The sequence below is a fragment of the Salvia splendens genome, chromosome 6, assembly GCF_004379255.2.
Source record: "Salvia splendens isolate huo1 chromosome 6, SspV2, whole genome shotgun sequence".
In the NCBI taxonomy this organism is placed as follows: domain Eukaryota; kingdom Viridiplantae; phylum Streptophyta; class Magnoliopsida; order Lamiales; family Lamiaceae; genus Salvia; species Salvia splendens.
Window position 1 is genome coordinate 17,756,637 of NC_056037.1, and position 19,150 is coordinate 17,775,786.

The window sequence follows — 19,150 nt, forward strand, 5'->3', positions numbered from 1 at the left end:
GTCAACAACTACACAAACTAATTAATGAAAAATAGCTTATGGCCTTAATTTTGAATTGAATTAGATATATGATCTTCATAATACTGCCGAATGTTAAATTAATTTTGCAAATATTGTAAACTTATTCAAAATTTCATCAATAAAATAATTACTACTATTCGATAATCTATATAGCTAGCATTGGAGAGGGTTGAGGGGGTTGGATTGGACGTTAACCAACTCATCCAAAAAATCTAAAACTATCATTATTAAACAAAAGTATCATTTTACCATTTGAAACTATCATTTTATCCCTTCAAACTATCATTTTATAATGCAAAAGTATCATTTTATCATCCAAAAAATCTAAACTATCATTTTAAAACAAAAGTATCATTTTATCATTTGAAACTATCATTTTATCCCCTCAAACTATCATTTTATGATGCAAAAGTATCATTTTATCATCCAAAAAAATCTAAACTATCATTTTAAAACAAAAGTATCATTTTATCATTTGAAACAATCATTTTATCCCCTCAAACTATCATTCTATGATGCAAAAGTATCATTTATCATCCAAAAGGGGTTCGCGGTTTTATTAGACTGCAATCCTGAAATTCCTCTGCAACCCTAGGGGCAAAAAAGGGATCACAAGTATACAATCTCTTTGAATACGGTCAACCAAATGAGGGAATTGGCCTTGTTTGTAATTGGACCTATATTCAACCAAACGGCCGCATTGTGAGTAGTCACGACTTCCACAGATTATACACCCAAAGATACCCGGTTTATAAACATTACCGCCTTAGTAACCAAACGACTCCTAATGAAACAAAAAATTGTAAAATGACCCAATGAAATAAAATGTTTTAGTATAAGAACCTAATGAACTAATGAATTAAATTTTTTTGTTTTGTATGGATAAAATGTGTTGGTATGATATAAGTATTGTACTTCCTTCGTCTCGTAAATAGGAGCTTTGGGGACGATATGAATTTTAATGTAAAATTTGGAGAGAGATAAAAAGAAACAAATAATTGGATTATTTTTATTGATGAATGAGACTCACTTAATAGGAAAGAAAATTTATCTAATACTACTATATAAGAAAACTAAGTTTATGGATGAATCAAAATAAAAAGAAGTATGACTATTTGGTAACTAGGCACTATATCAATAATGTATGAACAATGCGAATTTCGGAATGAGAAAAGATAAATGTACGTAAATTGTACATGTACATAATATCCTTAAATTTTTTAATTTAATTGAATTTAATTAAAAATTAATTTTGTTATTTATTGTATTATATGTAGTAATGAGTAAGAAGTGATATAGAAATTTTAGGTCAAATCGTAACATGATTTCGAGCTTGATTCGAATTAATTATACTGTATTTAGAAAGATTTTTTTTTTAAATATACAAATATTTAAGTTAAAATTTTAATTTTTTTTGAAGTATTGCAAAATGATTAGTATGAAATTTATTTCAAATTAATTAATGTTTATAAGTCTATTTTTAATATAAAATATTAAGAAAAGTTTGATTATATATATACAATTATGTATATATATCACTATCCGGTTGAGATAATCATAACTAAACTTCAGGTTCATGACATATAGCCGCTAAATAATTTAGGACAAAATTGGCTGCCTCGTGTTCTTTTTGATATTAAAATCTTGTAATTAAGAGTCATTTTTGTAAAAGATTAGTATAAGATGTTAGACCTAATTTACCATTTCGATCTGTTCGCATTTAGAAGCCTATATTCATCACTTTTATTAAATTGCAATTTTATTAACTCATTTGCATATTTTATTATAAAAATAATATGGAGTATAAAAATTAGACTACATCCGTTTATCCACTCCCAAATTTGTCCCAAATTTGTCCCATATTGTTAATCATGGACAAAGTATATGATTTAGTAAAATTAACTAACTCAAAAAATAAAAATAAAGTTAGTACTAATAATCATAATAGACATTTGATAGAAGCTCTTAGCCGCTCTTTCTTCCGTTCGAGATTTCCTCCTGCTCTTCTTCTTCTTCTTCATTAGATTTAGATGTGTTTGAAACTTGGAGGGATGAAAATGGACTGTTTATATATATATATATATATATATATATATATATATATATATATAGCTGTTAAAAAGAAGAAGAAGAAAACTGGTGGATGAATGGAGGGCAGTAAATTGGGCCGAGCCGGGCCCGAATTCTTATTCAGGCCCATTACCGCACTGCCATATTGGCCCGAAGCAAATCCAACTAGGGTTCTTATTGCATTTCTCCGATTCGATTTCCGATTATTGCTTCGTAGCACTCCGCATCATGGTAATTTCACTCTCTTTTCGTGGAATTCTGTTCCAACTAATTTGTGTGTGATTCAGAATTATGCGGTGTGATTGAATTTCAGCGATTTTGTTAGTGATCGTAGTTAGGAAACTGATTTTTTTTTTCGAAAGTAGTTTTACCTGATTATTTTGTTCAGTGTTGGATTTGACAGAGTTGAACTGAATCAAGCTTTTGTTTCAATGAATAATGTTATACTGTTGAGAATTTAATCAGAATTAGTTGTTTTTATTTTTAGGACGGAAATCATGGCCAAGAAATCATGAAGATTGGGATGACTGAAGTAAGATTTTTGAAATTTTCTCCAACTGATTGATTTATCTCATGCTAATCTGATTTTTTTTTGCTGGCGATTGTATTCTTGAATTTTTTTTTCCTGTACTTAGTTTTGTGACTTGCAGAAATCTGGTGGTTTTTTTCTGAATCAAATAGAAATGGAAATAGTAATATCTTGCTTGAATGTATGCACATAAGTGAAAATTATTAGAGCTCAAAACTATTGTAATTGCAGAAGAATAATAGCTAAAATCACTGAGAATGACTTGGCTCAAAACATACTAGTCATAGTTTTTGGCATATCGAAGACCAAACTTGTAGTTTGTAAAATCATGATTGAACATATGAGCAGAAGTAAACAACATTCGAGTTCAAAATATTGTGTTGAATTATGAGATAGTTAGTCTAACTAGTGATCGATTGAAGAACAATTTTTGTAACTTGTAATATGTAAGGTGCATTGGCTCGATTTAAAGATATGGATATGGTTTCTTATGTTGCTACGTTGCTGAGACTGAGATCGGTTTGTACAGAATTTTATGCTACTTGTCATAATTGGTGATGTATCGAATTGTAATCTTTGTAACTTGTAAGTTGCCGTGATATGAGTTAAAGTTAAGGCTATTGTATCTTATTTTTGCTAAATCAATGAGACTGGTCATAATTGGTGATATAATAAAGAACAATCTTTGTAACGTGTGATTTGCAAGGTGCATTGGCGCGAGCTGAAGTTAAGGCTAACGTATCTTATGTTGCTAGGTTAATATGATTGGCATTTGATATCTGCTTAGGTTGATTTCTGTTCTTGTGTGTAGATAGAAGATGCGAATAATGAAACTGATCTGGAGACAAACTACAATTCCGAAGCAAGCATTGGGGACAAGCGGAAGCGAGATGGGAAGTTGAGATCCGAAGTTTGGCTGCATTTCACGAAGGTTATCCTGGAGGACGGAACATGTGAGAAATGCCAGTGTAATCACTGCCGGAAGCTGTTCACTTGCTCGAGCAGAAGTGGGACGACTCATCTGAAACGCCACATAGACGCCCGGATCTGCCCCGTCTATAAGAAAGACAAGGATAAGACGGTGACAATATCGAGCTATCCCAGAGGGTGCAGCATGGATCAGAGAAACGGCCCTATTCCATGGAAATACGAAACCTCCACCCAGCAATGCTTGGATGTTGAGGCCGAACTGCTACCACCGGAGAGGCTTGGTAATCTTGAACTTCAGTCGTTCAAGACAGCCGAAGATGACTATGGAACTCCTGTGCCGTTACGGAGTAAACTCCCCCAGCAACCTGCAGGGAAGTCTCTGCCAAGAGGAGACGCATGGATGAACGAATTCAGGACGTGTGTAGCTAAGCTCGTGGAGCTGAACAGCGGGAAGGTTCCAGTGCTATCGCCTCAGCCATTGGCAATTTGTGCTCCAGATCACTCGATCTCCGCTGCTCTCAAATCATTGAACGAGATGGAGGATATCCCTCAGTCGAGCGAGATGTACTTGGATGCTTTCGAGATTTTGCAGGATGCTGGAGAAAGAGAGTGCTTCGTCTGCTTGCCTCCGGAGCCGCGCAGGCGCTGGCTGCAACGAATCCTGCATCGTCGTCATCCCCTGCGATATAGCCCGAATATGTGACGGATTTGTATCCATTTTTAGGTATAAATTGTTGTAATTTGGCTTGAATGAAGTTGCTGCACCTGAGGTGTGGGTAGGGATATACTCTTTTAGTAATAAAACTGCAGATATGTCATAAAAATATTAGTTTGGTACCAAAAAAGTTAATCAAATTTATTAACACACATTGTATAAAATTTGAAAATTGGTGGTCCATATTGATTCCGGAAAATTATCATTTCCGTCTAAAATATATTGGAAGCGTATTTTAATCAGAAATGGTAATTTTGTTAAATGATTGAAAATGATATAGTTTGAATGAATAATGATATTGTGTTGCAGTGTTGATTGGTTGTTTAAATAAAAAGTGACATTTTTAGTGGTAAGAAATGATAATTTTGCTGATTGAAAATGATACACTTCGAATGAAAAATAAAACGTTGTTGCAGTGTTGTTTGATTGTTATTCAAATCAAACTATATATTGCCATTTAATAAAACTCATAACTGATTTGTTGGGCAATTTACTAGTATCAAATTAAATCGAACAAGCAAAGTGTTCATTAAAATCTAGTATTAATAAGGATAAATGACACTACAACAAACCATCAACAATAATACTACCTGTATATAGCAGAAATGATATTTTTGACTATGAATAAATAAAATGATATTTTGACTAAGAATGAATGAAATGATATTTTTATCACTCCATATGCTTTACATCATTTTTGCATACTTTTCAGTTGATTTCGAGGCAGGGGATAGTTTCTTGGAGACCTATATTCAAATCCTAATCCTAGCATAATTCTTTTAGGGCTCATTTGTTTTTCATGTTGGCCCAACATATGTTACAATATACATTAAACTCAAACATCATGTTTTAAGTTAGTGATAGCAATCAAATTAATCTGTTTGTTTGTAATTTTTTATGTTTGGTATGAGGTGTATCCAAAAGCTAGATACATACATGGATTCCCAAATTTATCCTTCATTAAATTTCATATTTCCGATATTGACCCCATTCACCTATTTTTGGAGGTGAACCCAAATTTTCACATCAACCCTAATTCCCGCCCCCCATTTCAACGTCTCCTCCAAATATAGATATAGCCCTCTCTATCAGACGGCGAAACTCACAATGATGGACGCTATCATCTGAGCTGACGATTAATCTAATCAGTTCGTATGTTTTTCGTAGATGTGGGTATCTATTTTCATATTTATTCGACGATTATAGCCGTAGAATATTACTTCTGACACTCGACACTCTCATTTCGTGATTTTATACAATTGGACTTCAATTGAATTGCATAAGAATGCTTGTATAGTTTGCATTTTATGAACTTGTTGACGCTCATTCATGGTTTCAAGTTGGGCAATTGGTTTATTTCAGTCAATTCATCTTCGCTTTGTGGCCACCCTTATGTTTAGCCTGTCTTAGTTTATTTCAGTCACATAGAATTCATAATAGTTCATTGATTAGAGCGTAATTGCTCTTTCTTTTTTTGGCCGTAGTGGTTATATTTTCTTCTTATCAATTCAACTTTGCCCGCATGGCATCCCAACAACAGAGTGGTAATGACACCGACGGCAGTCCATTACCAGAGGGTAATGCTTCATTTAAGAGCTTTTACTCTTCGTAGTTTCTTCCCCGTGATAACACCAGAGGGCATATGACAATATACTTTTTTGCAGGTAGCCCGGATATGCATACCTACAGAGGGGTAATAGCAGATAGGTCTAGACGTTGCTGGACACAACGCGAGGAGTCGATCCTTTTGTCAACCATGAAGGAGTTGGCGGCAACCGGATGGAGGTCGGATAATGGTTTTCGTGCAGGTTATCTCACCCGTGCACTGGAGGCACTCAAACGTGAATTTCCAAAAACTGATATTTGTGTTCACCCTCACATCAAGTCGAAGATCACTGCCTGGAAAAAGAATTACTACTATTCGCTGTTGCAAATACTTGACCGTAGTTATGTTGGTTTCAATGCTGATGGTGATTACAAGATAGATATCGATGATGAACAATTGGCACAAGTTGTCCGGTAATATTGATCACAATGGGAAAGTTGAATTAGGTGTAGGGGCAATCATGTTGACATGTTTTCCCTTGTTTCGGGTGCCATAACATTGTTTATAAGAAAACATGTTATTGTTTGCTTAGTCGACTACAAAAATCTGGAAATTGTCTTCCACGATTGCTTTGTTGATGTTAGAGGGTGTTGTGATGTTGGCTGAGGAAAAGTGGTGGAGACCGATGGAATGAATTGGTGAATATGTTGTTTGATTATCTTAGTTTATCTTAGTTTGTTTGATTATGTTAGTTTGGTGATTCCAGTTCAATGCCACTGATGCAAATTCTTGTTGTTGAGTCAAGTTGGTTACATACTTAATACCATATGCATACTTTATTTGTTAATACATTTGTAATTTGTGTTCTTTGGTTAATATCTTTGACAGAGAGATAACAATGCCAAATATATGAGGAACAAGTCTTAGCCAATGTTCGGTGACTGGAAAGAGATTTTCGGCAAGGACCGTGCGGAAGGGGCTAAGGTTATGGACACAGGGGATGCGGTTGGCAAAATTTATGGCTCTAACGTTGATTTGAATGAAAATTCTGCAAAGGTCATCTCCAATGACTTTAGAGGAACTCTTCACTGACGAAGTTTTTCCTAACGGTGTTCTACCAGAGATGGTAGATGAGAGCAATTCGGCACCTGTGAGAGTTACTCCGAGGGTGCCAAACAAAGTAACGAAGAAGAGGAAGGTTGAGGACAAGATGGATAATGTCCTTACTCTGATGACTCGCATCCATGAAGACACAAATGAGTGCCTGAAGGACATTTCTACCCGAATTGGTTATGAGTTCGATCTTAGTACGAAGAGGACTGAGGTCATCAATCAACTGAAAGGTATGCTCGGACTGTCCATTAAACAACAATTTTATGTTGCAAAAAAGTTGGTGAAGGAGCCTGAGCTTATGGATCTGTTTAGGGGATAGGATGAATTTGCTCTACCGACATTTGTTATCGATCTTCTGGAGACCGATGGAATGATTTGATAGTGGTGGAGTCCATGTCTTTGTGTGTATTTTGTTATACAACATGGTTTAAACAATGATCCAATCCATGTATCTAAATAGTGGCAGTGAACTATGTAGTATGCCAACTGGTATTTTTTTTGCGCATGCAATATGTGAAGCATGGACAAGTTGTGTAATTTGGTTAATTACCATCACTCTAGAGTTTGTGATACTACTGCATATCAACACCAATTTAGTTACTATATTTGTTGTGGATAGTATCATGATTAAACGTTCTAGATGATAATAGAGTCTTAAGTAAATGCGGTAATTCATTTTTTTTTAATAATCCTTATAAGCTCTTAAATCGAATAGAATTATAAATAGGGTCCATTTACTCAATCAATTGCTTCTTTTAATTTTGCATTCCAAAATATTGTCAAACTCGAAGAATCTTCATATCAATATCGAAGCTATATCGTAGATCAGGGATTACGATTAGTAAGTGCACAATTGCAATGGCTACTACATCATTTTTCTTACAAACAAATACACTAAAAAAAGTGTACCCCCAAAATACTAGCAACTACATCATTTTTCTTACAAACAAATACACTAAAAAAAGTGTACCCCCAAAATACTAATACATCGATGACATACATACTTGTCGATCACTACTTAAGCTACCCATTATCAAAGCATAAGAACATAGGAAATGCCATATACGATAGAACTTCCTAAAGTGCATCACATGTGCACATCTAAACGAAAATTACACCATTCATAATGCTAAAGACTACAAATTGGATCGACGACAAGTTGGGAGGGGGCTCCAAGCAGTGACGGATCCAGGGGGCAGGTGTGGGCGGTCGCCCCCACCGTGCGACTAATTTTCCCTTATCTCGGATGTATATTTTCCATATCCGCCCCCTCCGTTGTCTCCGACGTCGCCCCGTTGACCGAAAAAAAATAACCATTATCTCCCAAGCTCAATTGAAATAAAATTTTAAAATTCAACTCAAGCCCAATTAAAAAATATTAATTGTAATATTAAATCAAAATATCCTTACGAAAAAGCAGCATTGATTATGTCTGCCCTTATTTTTTTGGAAGTTGTTTTAAATATTTATAGGAAGATCACTCAATGCACAACTTACATAATTATAGAAGGCCCAATAAGAAAGCCCAATAGTTTGATAAGCCTAGTAGAACAATGAAGGATGCTACGACGCCGTTTCCTCTCCTCTGTAATCTTCTTCAGCGAGGCTGTTGCATCCCCAATTCCCCATGCCCTATTCCACCATTCCTCCCCTGTATTCAGTGAAGCAACTCATACCGTGAAATTTTTAGGTATTTCCTCGTTATTAAACTCTCATTTACCATTTCTTTGAAGAATGGTTTGGAGTGTTGGATACTTTTTTTTTCTTCATGTTTTTCGTATGTGTATTTTGAGTTCTTAAAGTGTTGCTTTTTCTGGCATTTTCTGTTGATATTTTGGTTTTTGAAATAATAAATCCCATGGTGTAATATTCTCCATCCTAACTATTCCTAAGAGTATTGATCCTCGATAATATTCTGGGAATATTTTATAATTATACCTTTTTTTGTTTCATTAGGTATGAAGAAATATTTTGGAAAAAGACCAAGAATTTTGGATTCTTGTCCAGAACTAGAAGCACAGAATGCTGAAGAAAATTTGATGGAGAATGATGATATAAATGAAAGTGAAATCAAGGCTGATCCTGGTTTGCAAAAACCAATTACAGAATATGGTGTGAATATCCGGGATCGTATTCGTAGAGAATATGTAGCAAAAGGCCCTTGTCAACCAAAGGGTAATATTTTTCAAAAAAACGCGTCAAGGAAAAGATAATAGGAGTTTTAGAGACGCTTGGTACAAAGATTATGATTGACTAGAATATAGTGAAGCGAAACATGCCGCATATTGCTTTTACTGTTTTCTTTTCAAGCATGGTTATGTGGCACCGGGAGATGAAGCCTTCACTAGTTGTGGGTTTTCTAATTGGAAAAAAGCACTAGAAAGATTCAAGGCGCATGTTGGGGATAAAAGTAGTGCACACAACAAAGCAAGGATAGAATATGAAAATTTTGTCAATCAAAGACAAAGTGTGACTTATGTTGTAAGTAGAGGTATGACAACAAAAGAAAAGGAATATCGAATTCGATTGACTGCAACTGTTGATATAGTTCGTTTTCTTTTGATTCAAGGTTTGCCTTTTAGGGGACATGACGAGTCATCTACGTCTTTGAACAAAGGTAATTTTCTTGAGTTAATGGTATGGTTGGAGGAATGATGAAGTTGGTAAAGTGATTTTGAAAAATGCCCCTGGAAATAACCAAATGACTTCTCCATCAGTCCAAAAAGATATGGCTAATGCTTGTGCGGTGGAAACCACACTTGATATATTGGGAGAACTTGGAGACAGACACTTTTCAATCCTAGTTGATGAGTCACGTGATTGCTCAACAAAGGAGCAAATGGCAATTGTCATAAGATTTGTGAACAAGGATGGTCAGATAATTGAAAGGTTTTTAGCTTTGGTTCATGTCAAAAAAACTACATCAGTTTGTTTGAAAGAGGCAATTGACTCCGTATTTGCTAAGTTTAAGTTATCTTTGTCAAGATTGAGAGGCCAAGGATACGATGGAACATCAAACATGCGAGGTGAATGCAATGGATTGAAAGCACTAATTTTAAAGGAAAATCCATCTGCTTGGTATGTCCATTGTTTTGCCCACCAACTTCAATTGGTATGTGTGGCCGTGTGCAAGACAAATCAATATGTTTGTGATTTTTTCAGTTATCTTATCTCGATTGTCACAACATGTGGTTCTTCTTGCAAAAGGGCTGATATGATTCGACAAATTGAGCACGATAGACTAGTTGAAATGATAGAGAATGGGGAAATCGGTACTGGTAGAGGCCAAAATCAAGAAACTTCTTTGAAGAGACCAGGTGATACTCGATGGGGATCTCATTATGTCACCGTAGATTAGATCAGATCCGAAACGAGAGTTTATCAACTTAACAACCTGACGAAGCACGTATTTTGGAACACATGCATCGACCCAACCACGCCAATTTTTCTTCTCGATGAGAGTTGTGAGGAGCAGCGAATCCATCTCTTGAATCCATTTTCCATTGTAGAAAAACGTTGCTTGTGTTGGGATGTGAGAGTTCATATTTCAGAGGGTATGTTTGTCTACACTTGATCTAATCTAACCATCTTATATAAAATTACATGTACAACAACTCCTACGGAATATTGAATGCGTTGGAAGATCATTTACAACATGGTAGATAATTATCAAATCCATTAGGGCTTATTTAGTACACAAATTAGGTTTCTCGCCATATTTTTTATTATAATTAAATGTAATTTAATTTTTTATTTATATGTGCATGGATGAAAGATGTTAATATGTATTAATTTTTTATTGTGGATGAATGAAACGAAATATGCAATTTAATTTAATTTCTTAATTTAATTTCTTATTTTAGAGGGATGAAAGATGAAAAAATAATTTAATTTCTTAATTACATGTGGATGAATAAAAGATATTAATATGTAATTTATTTTCTTAATATAATTTCATTTATTTATGAATTTTGTATATCTTAAAGTTTATAGTTATTTTTTTCTACAATTCAATCTATTATAAGAATTTTGTATTTCTAAAAATTTATAATTATTTTCTCTTAAATTCGAACTACTACAAGAATTTTGTATTTCTAAAAATTTATAGTTATTTTCCCTTGAATATTACTTCAACTTCGTATTTAATTCGAACTAAATAGTATTAAATAAACTTAAAAAATTATACGTAGTAGTTAATTTTCTAAAAAAATCAAAATCACAATTAGGATTGGATACCCCATTTTTCAGGACTGGATACCCGAGTCAGGTATTGGGTATTGGGTATTGGGGATTTCGGGATCACGTACCCAAAAATTTCGGATCGGATATCCATGGTTACCCGATTTGACAGGCCTATTAATAACAAAGACAACCAACCAGCAGCAGTGTTTACAACATCATTTACGCAAAGCACTTCATGGGATTCCAGTAAGACTTCATTTATACCTCATAATATCTCTACTAATGCACGAAAATCATGCCCTTTCCAAGCTCCAGGGCTTTCTCCCGTCCAAAAAACTTCTCAACTATCACCAATGCAAACTCCATGGTGGTTCCCGGTCCTCGACTCGTGACGAGATTCCCATCCACCACCACTCGGTTTTCTACTTCACTTGGGTCGGACAATTTGTTGCACAAGGCTGGAAAAGCAGTGGCCTTCTTACCCTGCAAGATAAAGATCAGGACCCCAATAAATTTACTAACTACAAACTATTCAAGGTCCGTTTGGTACACATAATTGGAATTGAAATTCTGTGGAATTGAATTATAATTCAATTCCAAATCATTTGGTAAAATGAAGAATTGACATGAAATTGAATTGACATGTTTGGTAAATATACACACAGTGCACACACTTTACATATTACATACACTGCACGCATTTCACACATTTCACACACTACACACATTTCACACACTACACACATTTCACACCCCTCACACACTTCACACCCCTCACACACTTCACACCCCTCATGCACTTCACACACTATACACACCATACACTCAAAATACATACATTGCACACAAAATAAACACACTATATACACTATACACATTGTACACACATTACACACACATTACACACACTTACAAATTTTATATGAAATCACACACTTCACACAAAATAAAATTTCAAGTTTAGTTCAATTTTTCAATTTGATTCAGTTTAAACTTTTGAAAAATTTTAGCTTTTCGATTCGGTTCAGTTTGGATCGAAAAATAAAATTTCAAGTTTAGTTCAATTTTTCAGTTTGATTCAGTTTAAACTTTTGAAAAATTTTAGCTTTTCGATTCGGTTCAGTTTGGATCGAAAAAAATATCTATAAGCTGAAAAAAAAATTCAAAAATAGGATGCTTGAAATGTGTGAAATGTGAGCAGTTTTTGTAGTGTGTGAATTATGTGTAGCGTGTGAAATGTGTGTTTGTAGTGTGTGAATTATGTGTAGCGTGTGAAATGTGTGTAGTGAGTGAAATGTGTTTAGTGTGTGAAATGTGTTTAGTGTGTGTAGTGTGTGTGGTGTGTTTTGTGGATATATAGTGAAATTTTATGATTATTTGGATTTTGGAATTACAATTTTCTACTTTTGATATGGAATTCAAATTGTGGAATTGAAAATTTTGGAATTGCAATTCAATTCCAAATCCAAATATTTTTGTGATACCGAACAATGGATTTGGAATTGGAGCCTCCAATTCCAATTCCAATTCCAATTCCAATTCCAATTCCAAGTCCAATTCCAATTCCGAGTCAATTTCATGGTACCAAACGCACCTCAACAGTGTTTAGGGGAATTAGCACGACTGATCCAAGATATTAGCTTCGCAAACCAGGGAAGAAGAACGACAGTGGACACAGACTCCGGCAGCCGTGAATCACGTGGGTAAAGAGGATCCATTTGCCAAATTGCAGAATCTCAAACAGGTATCAACTATTCGAAATTATAATGATGAGGTACACTCTAGGACTGGTAATGGAGTCGATGGTACATTGAGTTAGTTTTTATTGGGGTTAGTAGATGAACTACAGATGCTGCGGTCCGAATGTTTAAACCCAAATCCTTAGCCAATGCTTATGCTCTCTCTAAGCTCGAGGAATTTACATTGACAGGCGAATTACTGCAGTGTATGAGAATGATGGGTAGAGTTTTTTATGGAAGGTATGAGAAATTGATTAAGAATTTAAAGGTTGGAGGGTTTAGCAATGGGTTCGATGGTTCCATGGAATCATCCAACCTTCTTGGTGAAAAGATAATTGAGTTCAGGAGACAAACCCTTCCTCTAATGTAATTGGTATTGATAACAAAAGGTAGTAGTTTAACTGTGGGAGAAATCTGGAAGAGTTGGTGAAAAACTACTCGCTTGGAGCTTCCCGAATTCGCTGGCGATGGGATGTAATCGATAGACGATCAATCACTATGGAATCAAGAGAAAGTGAAGGTGAATGGCGTTGATTCGGAACCATATGTTGTTTTGAGTTCCTCTCAAGAATCAAAGGACTATATCCAGGAGTTGGAGGAAATTGGGGGTTTTGATTTTCAGAGCATGGGGATTTTCTGATATGAAAGATGCTTAGGAAGGGTGAAATCCTATCAACACCTCGATAAATGCCCCATTGAGAAAGCTTGATGTAGTTTTGTCTAAGTCAGCATTTTATACAACATTGGCGCTTTTGGATATTTATGAGTTGCACAGCTAATTCGGGTCTAATTGAGGAAGTTAATTCTTTGTTTGATCATATTAAAATGTTTGCAATGGTTATAGATATAGTTGTCCGTGGGAGGTTATTGCAAAAGGTAGTGATGTCGATCAATCGGAGTACAATTTCAGTGAGTTTAAAGAATTGGGTTGGTTATTAGCTTCAGAAAATGCAAGCTCAGTAACTATCTTGCATTGAAGTGGTTGTCGGTTTGGTTTACTAAGACCATTGGTGGGAATCTTGGGAAGCAATTGGCTCTTGAGTTGGAGAGCGCAGAGGTGAGGCAACTGAGCCAGTAGTATAGTAATGGGAATTTGAATAGGATCATGTGAGTCCCTGTGTGCAATTTGGGCAGAAGTCGGGTTGGCTGAGAAGGCTTCCATTGGAGATTGAGGTCAAGTTGGCCATGAGGAATTCTATTCTAAGGCCTCTGGAGGGAAGAACAAGGAATATCAAATGGCTTGACAGAAGTGGATTCGATCTCTATGAAGAAAATTGGTGTACGTCATCTTCCTTTCTTCCTTGTGGACAATGATGCTTAAGGTGAGGGTATTGTTACAATAATAAGCTAGAGCTAGCTGGGAACTGGAAGTATTACACATGCACTGAGGAAAGAGGAAGAAAATGTAATCACAGAAATGGAAAGACGTGCTTCGACTTAACAGAAGAATTAGTTGGGTACCGATGAGTCAGCAGCCACATCACATGGGAGTAGTTAGATGCGGTTATATCCAAAACAGCTCAATCTTAAATAGGAAGGCATCAAATAAATACTAGTAAAATTAGCTTAGTTCATTGTGAATGTAGTAGGTTTGCGGACTCGAGGATTCTGGCAAATCCTGAGTATTTTATTGTGTTCGAATTCCCTTATATCAAATCAATTTCCTTCCATTTTTGTTCGATTATATACACAGTACCACAAAAGCAATAATATGTAATTTGCATAAAATTTATGTTGTCGCCAAAATGCAAGCCATTTTAAAGTTTTGAATCCAATATTTCAAATTTGAAATAATGCATAAAGCATACCTTGAGCAAACCATGGGGCTCGAGGACCAAAGCTGGAGATGCACATATTGCTCCGTATAGTTTATTTGACTCTCTTTGTTTCTTCAGCAGATTTACCAGCTTCTCTGACTCTGTGAACGCTTGAGCTCCACCAAGTCCACCCTTTATGCACAGAATGTTAAGCACCAGATAAAACATGCCATTGCATATTAGAAGATACCTACAGCAGAGGACCATCTCTTACCGGTAAGACAATGAGGTCAAATGAATTGTTGATGACGTCATCTAGGAGAACATCAGCTACTAGTTTAACATTCCTAGAAGCCTCAATTTCGAGTTTCTCCCCAACAGACGCCACTACCACTTCAGCTTTTGCTCGTCGGAGTACATCAATGATGATAACAGCTTCCATCTCCTCACTCCCATTAGCAATAGGCACAAGAATCTGGCAACAAGCAAAGTTGGAAATTAGATTAGCAGTGGCTGACAGTGTATGGTTCGTTACTTTTAATAGCAATAAATTGGAGGAAGCTGACAGTCTAATATGTCAACTCATTCAAGATTGACAAGAACCACATTGTAATGTCACTGATTACTATTTGGAATCTTCACAAGACACATCAGTCCACAATAAGCTAAACTACACATATATAAACCAAAACCAATTAAACATGTTCTGCAAGTGCCAATAATATTTTTAATAAAATAGGCATAATAACTGATGGAAGATCAAACAAGAAGAAAGACATTCAAAGTAAACCTTGGGAATATCACCACACGTCCATTGGATAGGGTTTAGCTCCGCAAAAGTGTGCACATCCCCATAATTTGATCGCAAGACCTGGAAACAGAGACAAGGATTAAAAAACGGAAAAAATGGAGGGAATAGAACTGCAAATAAGTGTGTGCAGATCCTTATCAGCATATCATAAATTAATAATCTGTTACTTTATGTCAGATACGACGAATATGTAGAGAAGAAATAAGTTGGTAAAACTCTAGTTGCACGGTAGCAAGCTGAGCTGGGGCCGGAGCTAAATATGCTGGACTGGAGGCAATATTGAGTTGGAGGGGATAAGGAGAGCAAGGTTTATTTCAGGAGGGGCCCACCTTGTGCTTGTATTCTCTAGCTAAATAACCCCTGGCTCAAATGGATTTGGAACATAGCCAAAGACTGCTCTCAAAGCCAAAGAGAACGCTCAGATTAGAAGGAATTAGTGGTGGCAAACCAGGGCCCAGGAAACTTTCTTGGTTTTTACTTTGAACAAAATGAATTGCTGGATTGGACAAGCTCCAAAGTTGGTGGGACTGAAGGAAAGAAAACAATGGATAATCACACAAGGACCAGCATGAGGAAACACCCAGGACCTGTACGACATTTCTAATCATTCAATCTATGATTCTCTAATCCAGACAATGTTCTCATTTGTCAACACCACATTGCTCATAGTTCATTACAGTAATCTACTAGACTCAGCATAGAAACTTAAGATATTCTCCACAGTCCACAAATAGCATTCAGATGTGACATACTTATTTAAATACAAAACTAAACGTATAGATAAATGGTGTAGCATATCTTTCATGTAAAGCAAGAGAAATACCAAGGGACCAGAAACTTCATCAGTCCTTTCTTTTCCGTACAATATCTCAATCAGCGAAACAGCATACTCCATTGTTGTACCAGGTCCACGACTCGTCACTACTTTGCCATCCTTCTGCACCCTAGATTCAACAGCAGATGCAGTGGATGACAACTGCTCCATGAAAGATGGGTAGCAAGTTGCCTGTAAAAGGATCAATATGTGTCATGTCATTACAAGTTGCAACTTCAATGCCAAGACAATTTGTGCTGTTAAATCCATATAAGTAAATGCCATATGTCAATAAACATATTAAGCTAATTTTCGTTCCCACCTTCAACCCCTTCAGCAGTCCCCATGACCCGAGTGCCACAGCAGGAGCTGCACAGATCGCAGCATATGGCCGGCCTTCAGCAGCTTGCTTTCTCACAATGCTCTCCAACGTTTTGCAATCCCTGAGTGTGGTTGAACCCGGCATTCCTCCCTCGACAAACACAATATGGATCAATATATTTAGGGGCTATTCGGTTTGCAAGATTATATCTCGGGATAAATACAATATGTATCGTGGTTGGTTCATGAGATTGAATCTCACAAATCAATCCTACATGGATAATCATGTGATAATTAGTCATAGCCACCCCCTCCAACTAAAATAATCTCACAACTTAATCCTAGGCTACATCTCATGCTTATTTTGTCTAACAAACCGAACAGCCACATATAGTAATAGTATGGTACTAGGATCATAATTTGTCGTTCCATTAAAATCTAACCACAAAACCAAATGATTCACTGAAACACGTCGTAGCTTAAACCATAGTGTCGTTGTGGCATACTAAAATCCAAATTCCATATACAACAAAAATCAAAACATTGCAACGATGACAGGGATGGATAAAAAAGCATCATCAGTAAAAAAAATCCAGCAGAAAACTAGTAATCCTAGCAAACTTAGATGCCATTTGTCGTCACCAAAACCTAAAACATTCACAAAAAAATAAAACATCCTACCGGAAGAGAGATAAGATCAAAATCGGAACGTTCGCAGTCGGAAATAAGCGAATCAGCGAGGATTTTGATGCCATGAGCGGCGTCAACGCGGAGCTGCTTCTCGACGGACGCTACCGTAACATCGGCGCCGGCTCTGCGCAGCAAATCAATCGTAACAGTCGCCTCCAGTGGCTCCGTGCCGTTGGCGACCGGAACCAAAACCTATAAATTGCAAAATTTCAGGTAGTTTTTCGACAATCAGTGTGGATAATTTAGTAGAGTACCTTTTTAGCAGCGGAAGCCATGATTGAAGGCGATGAGCGAATTTTTCTGCGCGGAAGGGAGTGTGAGGAGCCGAGGAAGAGTCTGGAAGGGAGTGATAAATGAAGGGCGAGAGGGGTGAGGTGGCGCGAGCTTAGTGCCACCATTTTATGTCTGCTCGCAGTAGATAATAAAACCCACCGACTCGAGAGATAGGAATATATATTTTCCTATTAAATTTACTTCCCCAAATTATAAAAAATTACTCATATCATTATATATTTTCAAAAATGAAAAATATCATGATGTTTTTTTATTCTTCTAAATTTAAAGGGTATAAAGTCATTTCCATCTTCGTCTCTCTCGATAAATATTAACATTTCAAGTAACTCGATAGTTAATTTTATTTAATTTATCATATTGAAGGGCCATACTGTTTATAAAAGAGAGTAAAAAGACCAACATAAAACTTAAAAAGAGTTAAGGAAATAACAGATTGTTACTAGAAATTAGAATTTATATTTTACCAACTGTTTGTTAGTGTTTTAAAAGTTTTTCGTCATGCCATGACCTGTACTTCTCGAATGTGCTGAGGTAGGTGTGCACAAACTGAACCGGCCCGGCAGTTAACCGCCGGTTCGGGCCCGCCGGTTCATGAACCGGAACCGGAACCGGAACCGGCGGTTTGAACCGTCCGGCGGGTTGCCGGTTCCAACGGGCCGGTTCAGGGTCAGGGCCTTTTTGAACCGTGAACCGGCGGTTCAAAACCGGCGGTTCGCCGGTTTGAACCGCCGGTTCAACCGAATTTAAAAAAAATATTATTTATAAAAATTGTTTTTATATTTAAAAACAATTTTAACAAATAAATGAATACTAGAAATTCATAATTGCCCATATATATTTGATGGGCTTACGAATTTATGAAACTATTCTTGGTTGTTTCTCTTTTATAGAGACATCCTAGAATGTTTTATGTTTCACTTTCGATGTGGGACAAAATCATTCTTGGTTGTTTCTCTTTTATAGAGACATCCTTGAATGTTTTATGTTTCACTTTCGATGTGAGACAAAATCATTCTTGGTTGTTTCTCTTTTATAGAGACATCCTTGAATGTTTTATGTTTCACTTTCGATGTGGGACAAAATATGTTGAAGTATTTTCTTTATAACTACATGTTTAGAGCATTCATTCATCTTTTTCCAATGTGGGATACACAACTTTCTTTTGTCTTCTATTTTCTTCATGTTTTGTGTGATGTATATAAACAAAATTATTATTCAAATATATTCTTGATTGATAAAAATAAAGAATTATTGAGAAATATGATTTGTACATAGAAAATATTTATTTGTATAATAATTATTGTTAGGTTTATACAATTTGTATAAGAATTATTCTTTTAATGTGTATAATATTATTTATTAGTTAACATATACATAAATTTATAAACATAAGCAAATCATTAATGATAAATAACTAATGAATAATAGTTTATGTAATAATATTTGTTATTAATTTATAATAATAGATGATAGAGTATTAATATAGACGAAAAATGATGGACGATCTATCATATACTTATAAATAATGACTTTTATTCCACATTGAAAGAAAGAGTAACACATCCAAGAATGTGTAACTATAAAAAAGAATAATCCAATACACTCTCCTCCAATTTAA

The 19,150-nt window shown here is 35.7% G+C and overlaps 4 protein-coding genes across 6 annotated transcripts; 3 read left to right on the forward strand and 1 right to left on the reverse strand.

The window, feature by feature from the left end:
* The first annotated feature begins 2,167 nt into the window (after positions 1 to 2,167).
* On the forward strand, positions 2,168 to 4,437 carry LOC121806197. Its single transcript, XM_042206156.1, has 3 exons — positions 2,168 to 2,322; positions 2,579 to 2,623; positions 3,432 to 4,437. The coding sequence occupies exons 1-3, from the start codon at positions 2,320 to 2,322 to the stop codon at positions 4,251 to 4,253; spliced, it is 870 nt and encodes a 289-aa protein (XP_042062090.1). The 5' UTR covers positions 2,168 to 2,319; the 3' UTR covers positions 4,254 to 4,437.
* Positions 4,438 to 5,289: 852 nt separating this feature from the next.
* LOC121809835 lies at positions 5,290 to 7,527 on the forward strand. 3 transcript variants are annotated; one of them, XR_006052314.1, is made up of 5 exons: positions 5,290 to 5,434; positions 5,750 to 5,842; positions 5,930 to 6,284; positions 6,700 to 7,154; positions 7,237 to 7,527. XR_006052314.1 is itself a non-coding variant. In XM_042210641.1 (4 exons), the coding sequence occupies exons 2-4, from the start codon at positions 5,788 to 5,790 to the stop codon at positions 6,722 to 6,724; spliced, it is 435 nt and encodes a 144-aa protein (XP_042066575.1). In that variant the 5' UTR covers positions 5,290 to 5,434; positions 5,750 to 5,787; the 3' UTR covers positions 6,725 to 7,527. The 3 variants fall into 3 exon arrangements, 1 of the variants encoding a protein (XP_042066575.1); XR_006052315.1 differs by having other exon boundaries at positions 5,930 to 6,509; positions 6,700 to 7,527; XM_042210641.1 differs by having other exon boundaries at positions 6,700 to 7,527.
* Positions 7,528 to 9,477: 1,950 nt separating this feature from the next.
* Positions 9,478 to 10,282, forward strand: LOC121808906 (zinc finger MYM-type protein 1-like). Its single transcript, XM_042209467.1, has one exon. The coding sequence runs from the start codon at positions 9,626 to 9,628 to the stop codon at positions 10,280 to 10,282; it is 657 nt and encodes a 218-aa protein (XP_042065401.1). The 5' UTR covers positions 9,478 to 9,625.
* A 783-nt stretch (positions 10,283 to 11,065) lies between these two features.
* LOC121809975 (protein DJ-1 homolog A-like) lies at positions 11,066 to 17,642 on the reverse strand. The gene is made up of 8 exons (XM_042210840.1): positions 17,493 to 17,642; positions 17,230 to 17,430; positions 16,550 to 16,699; positions 16,237 to 16,419; positions 15,393 to 15,473; positions 14,877 to 15,077; positions 14,654 to 14,794; positions 11,066 to 11,589 (listed from the first exon to the last, which is right to left on the reverse strand). Exons 1-8 carry the CDS (start codon positions 17,634 to 17,636, stop codon positions 11,386 to 11,388), a joined length of 1,305 nt encoding a protein of 434 aa, XP_042066774.1. The 5' UTR covers positions 17,637 to 17,642; the 3' UTR covers positions 11,066 to 11,385.
* Positions 17,643 to 19,150: the final 1,508 nt, after the last annotated feature.

What these genes read in the sequence shown, in the direction of transcription:
- LOC121808906 (XM_042209467.1), top strand. Translation starts at nt 9,626, where the DNA reads ATGACTTCTCCATCAGTCCAAAAAGATATGGCTAATGCTTGTGCGGTG.
- LOC121809835 (XM_042210641.1), top strand. Translation starts at nt 5,788, where the DNA reads ATGGCATCCCAACAACAGAGTGGTAATGACACCGACGGCAGTCCATTA. An exon ending in CGGCAGTCCATTACCAGAGG is followed by an intron (nt 5,843 to 5,929) that starts GTAATGCTTCAT and finishes ACTTTTTTGCAG; the next exon opens with GTAGCCCGGATATGCATACC. An exon ending in CAATTGGCACAAGTTGTCCG is followed by an intron (nt 6,285 to 6,699) that starts GTAATATTGATC and finishes TATCTTTGACAG; the next exon opens with AGAGATAACAATGCCAAATA.
- LOC121806197 (XM_042206156.1), top strand. An exon ending in TGAAGATTGGGATGACTGAA is followed by an intron (nt 2,624 to 3,431) that starts GTAAGATTTTTG and finishes TCTTGTGTGTAG; the next exon opens with ATAGAAGATGCGAATAATGA.
- LOC121809975 (XM_042210840.1), bottom strand. Translation starts at nt 17,636, where the DNA reads ATGGTGGCACTAAGCTCGCGCCACCTCACCCCTCTCGCCCTTCATTTA. An exon ending in GACTGCTGAAGGGGTTGAAG is followed by an intron (nt 16,420 to 16,549) that starts GTGGGAACGAAA and finishes ATCCTTTTACAG; the next exon opens with GCAACTTGCTACCCATCTTT. An exon ending in ATGAAGTTTCTGGTCCCTTG is followed by an intron (nt 15,474 to 16,236) that starts GTATTTCTCTTG and finishes CTCTGTTTCCAG; the next exon opens with GTCTTGCGATCAAATTATGG.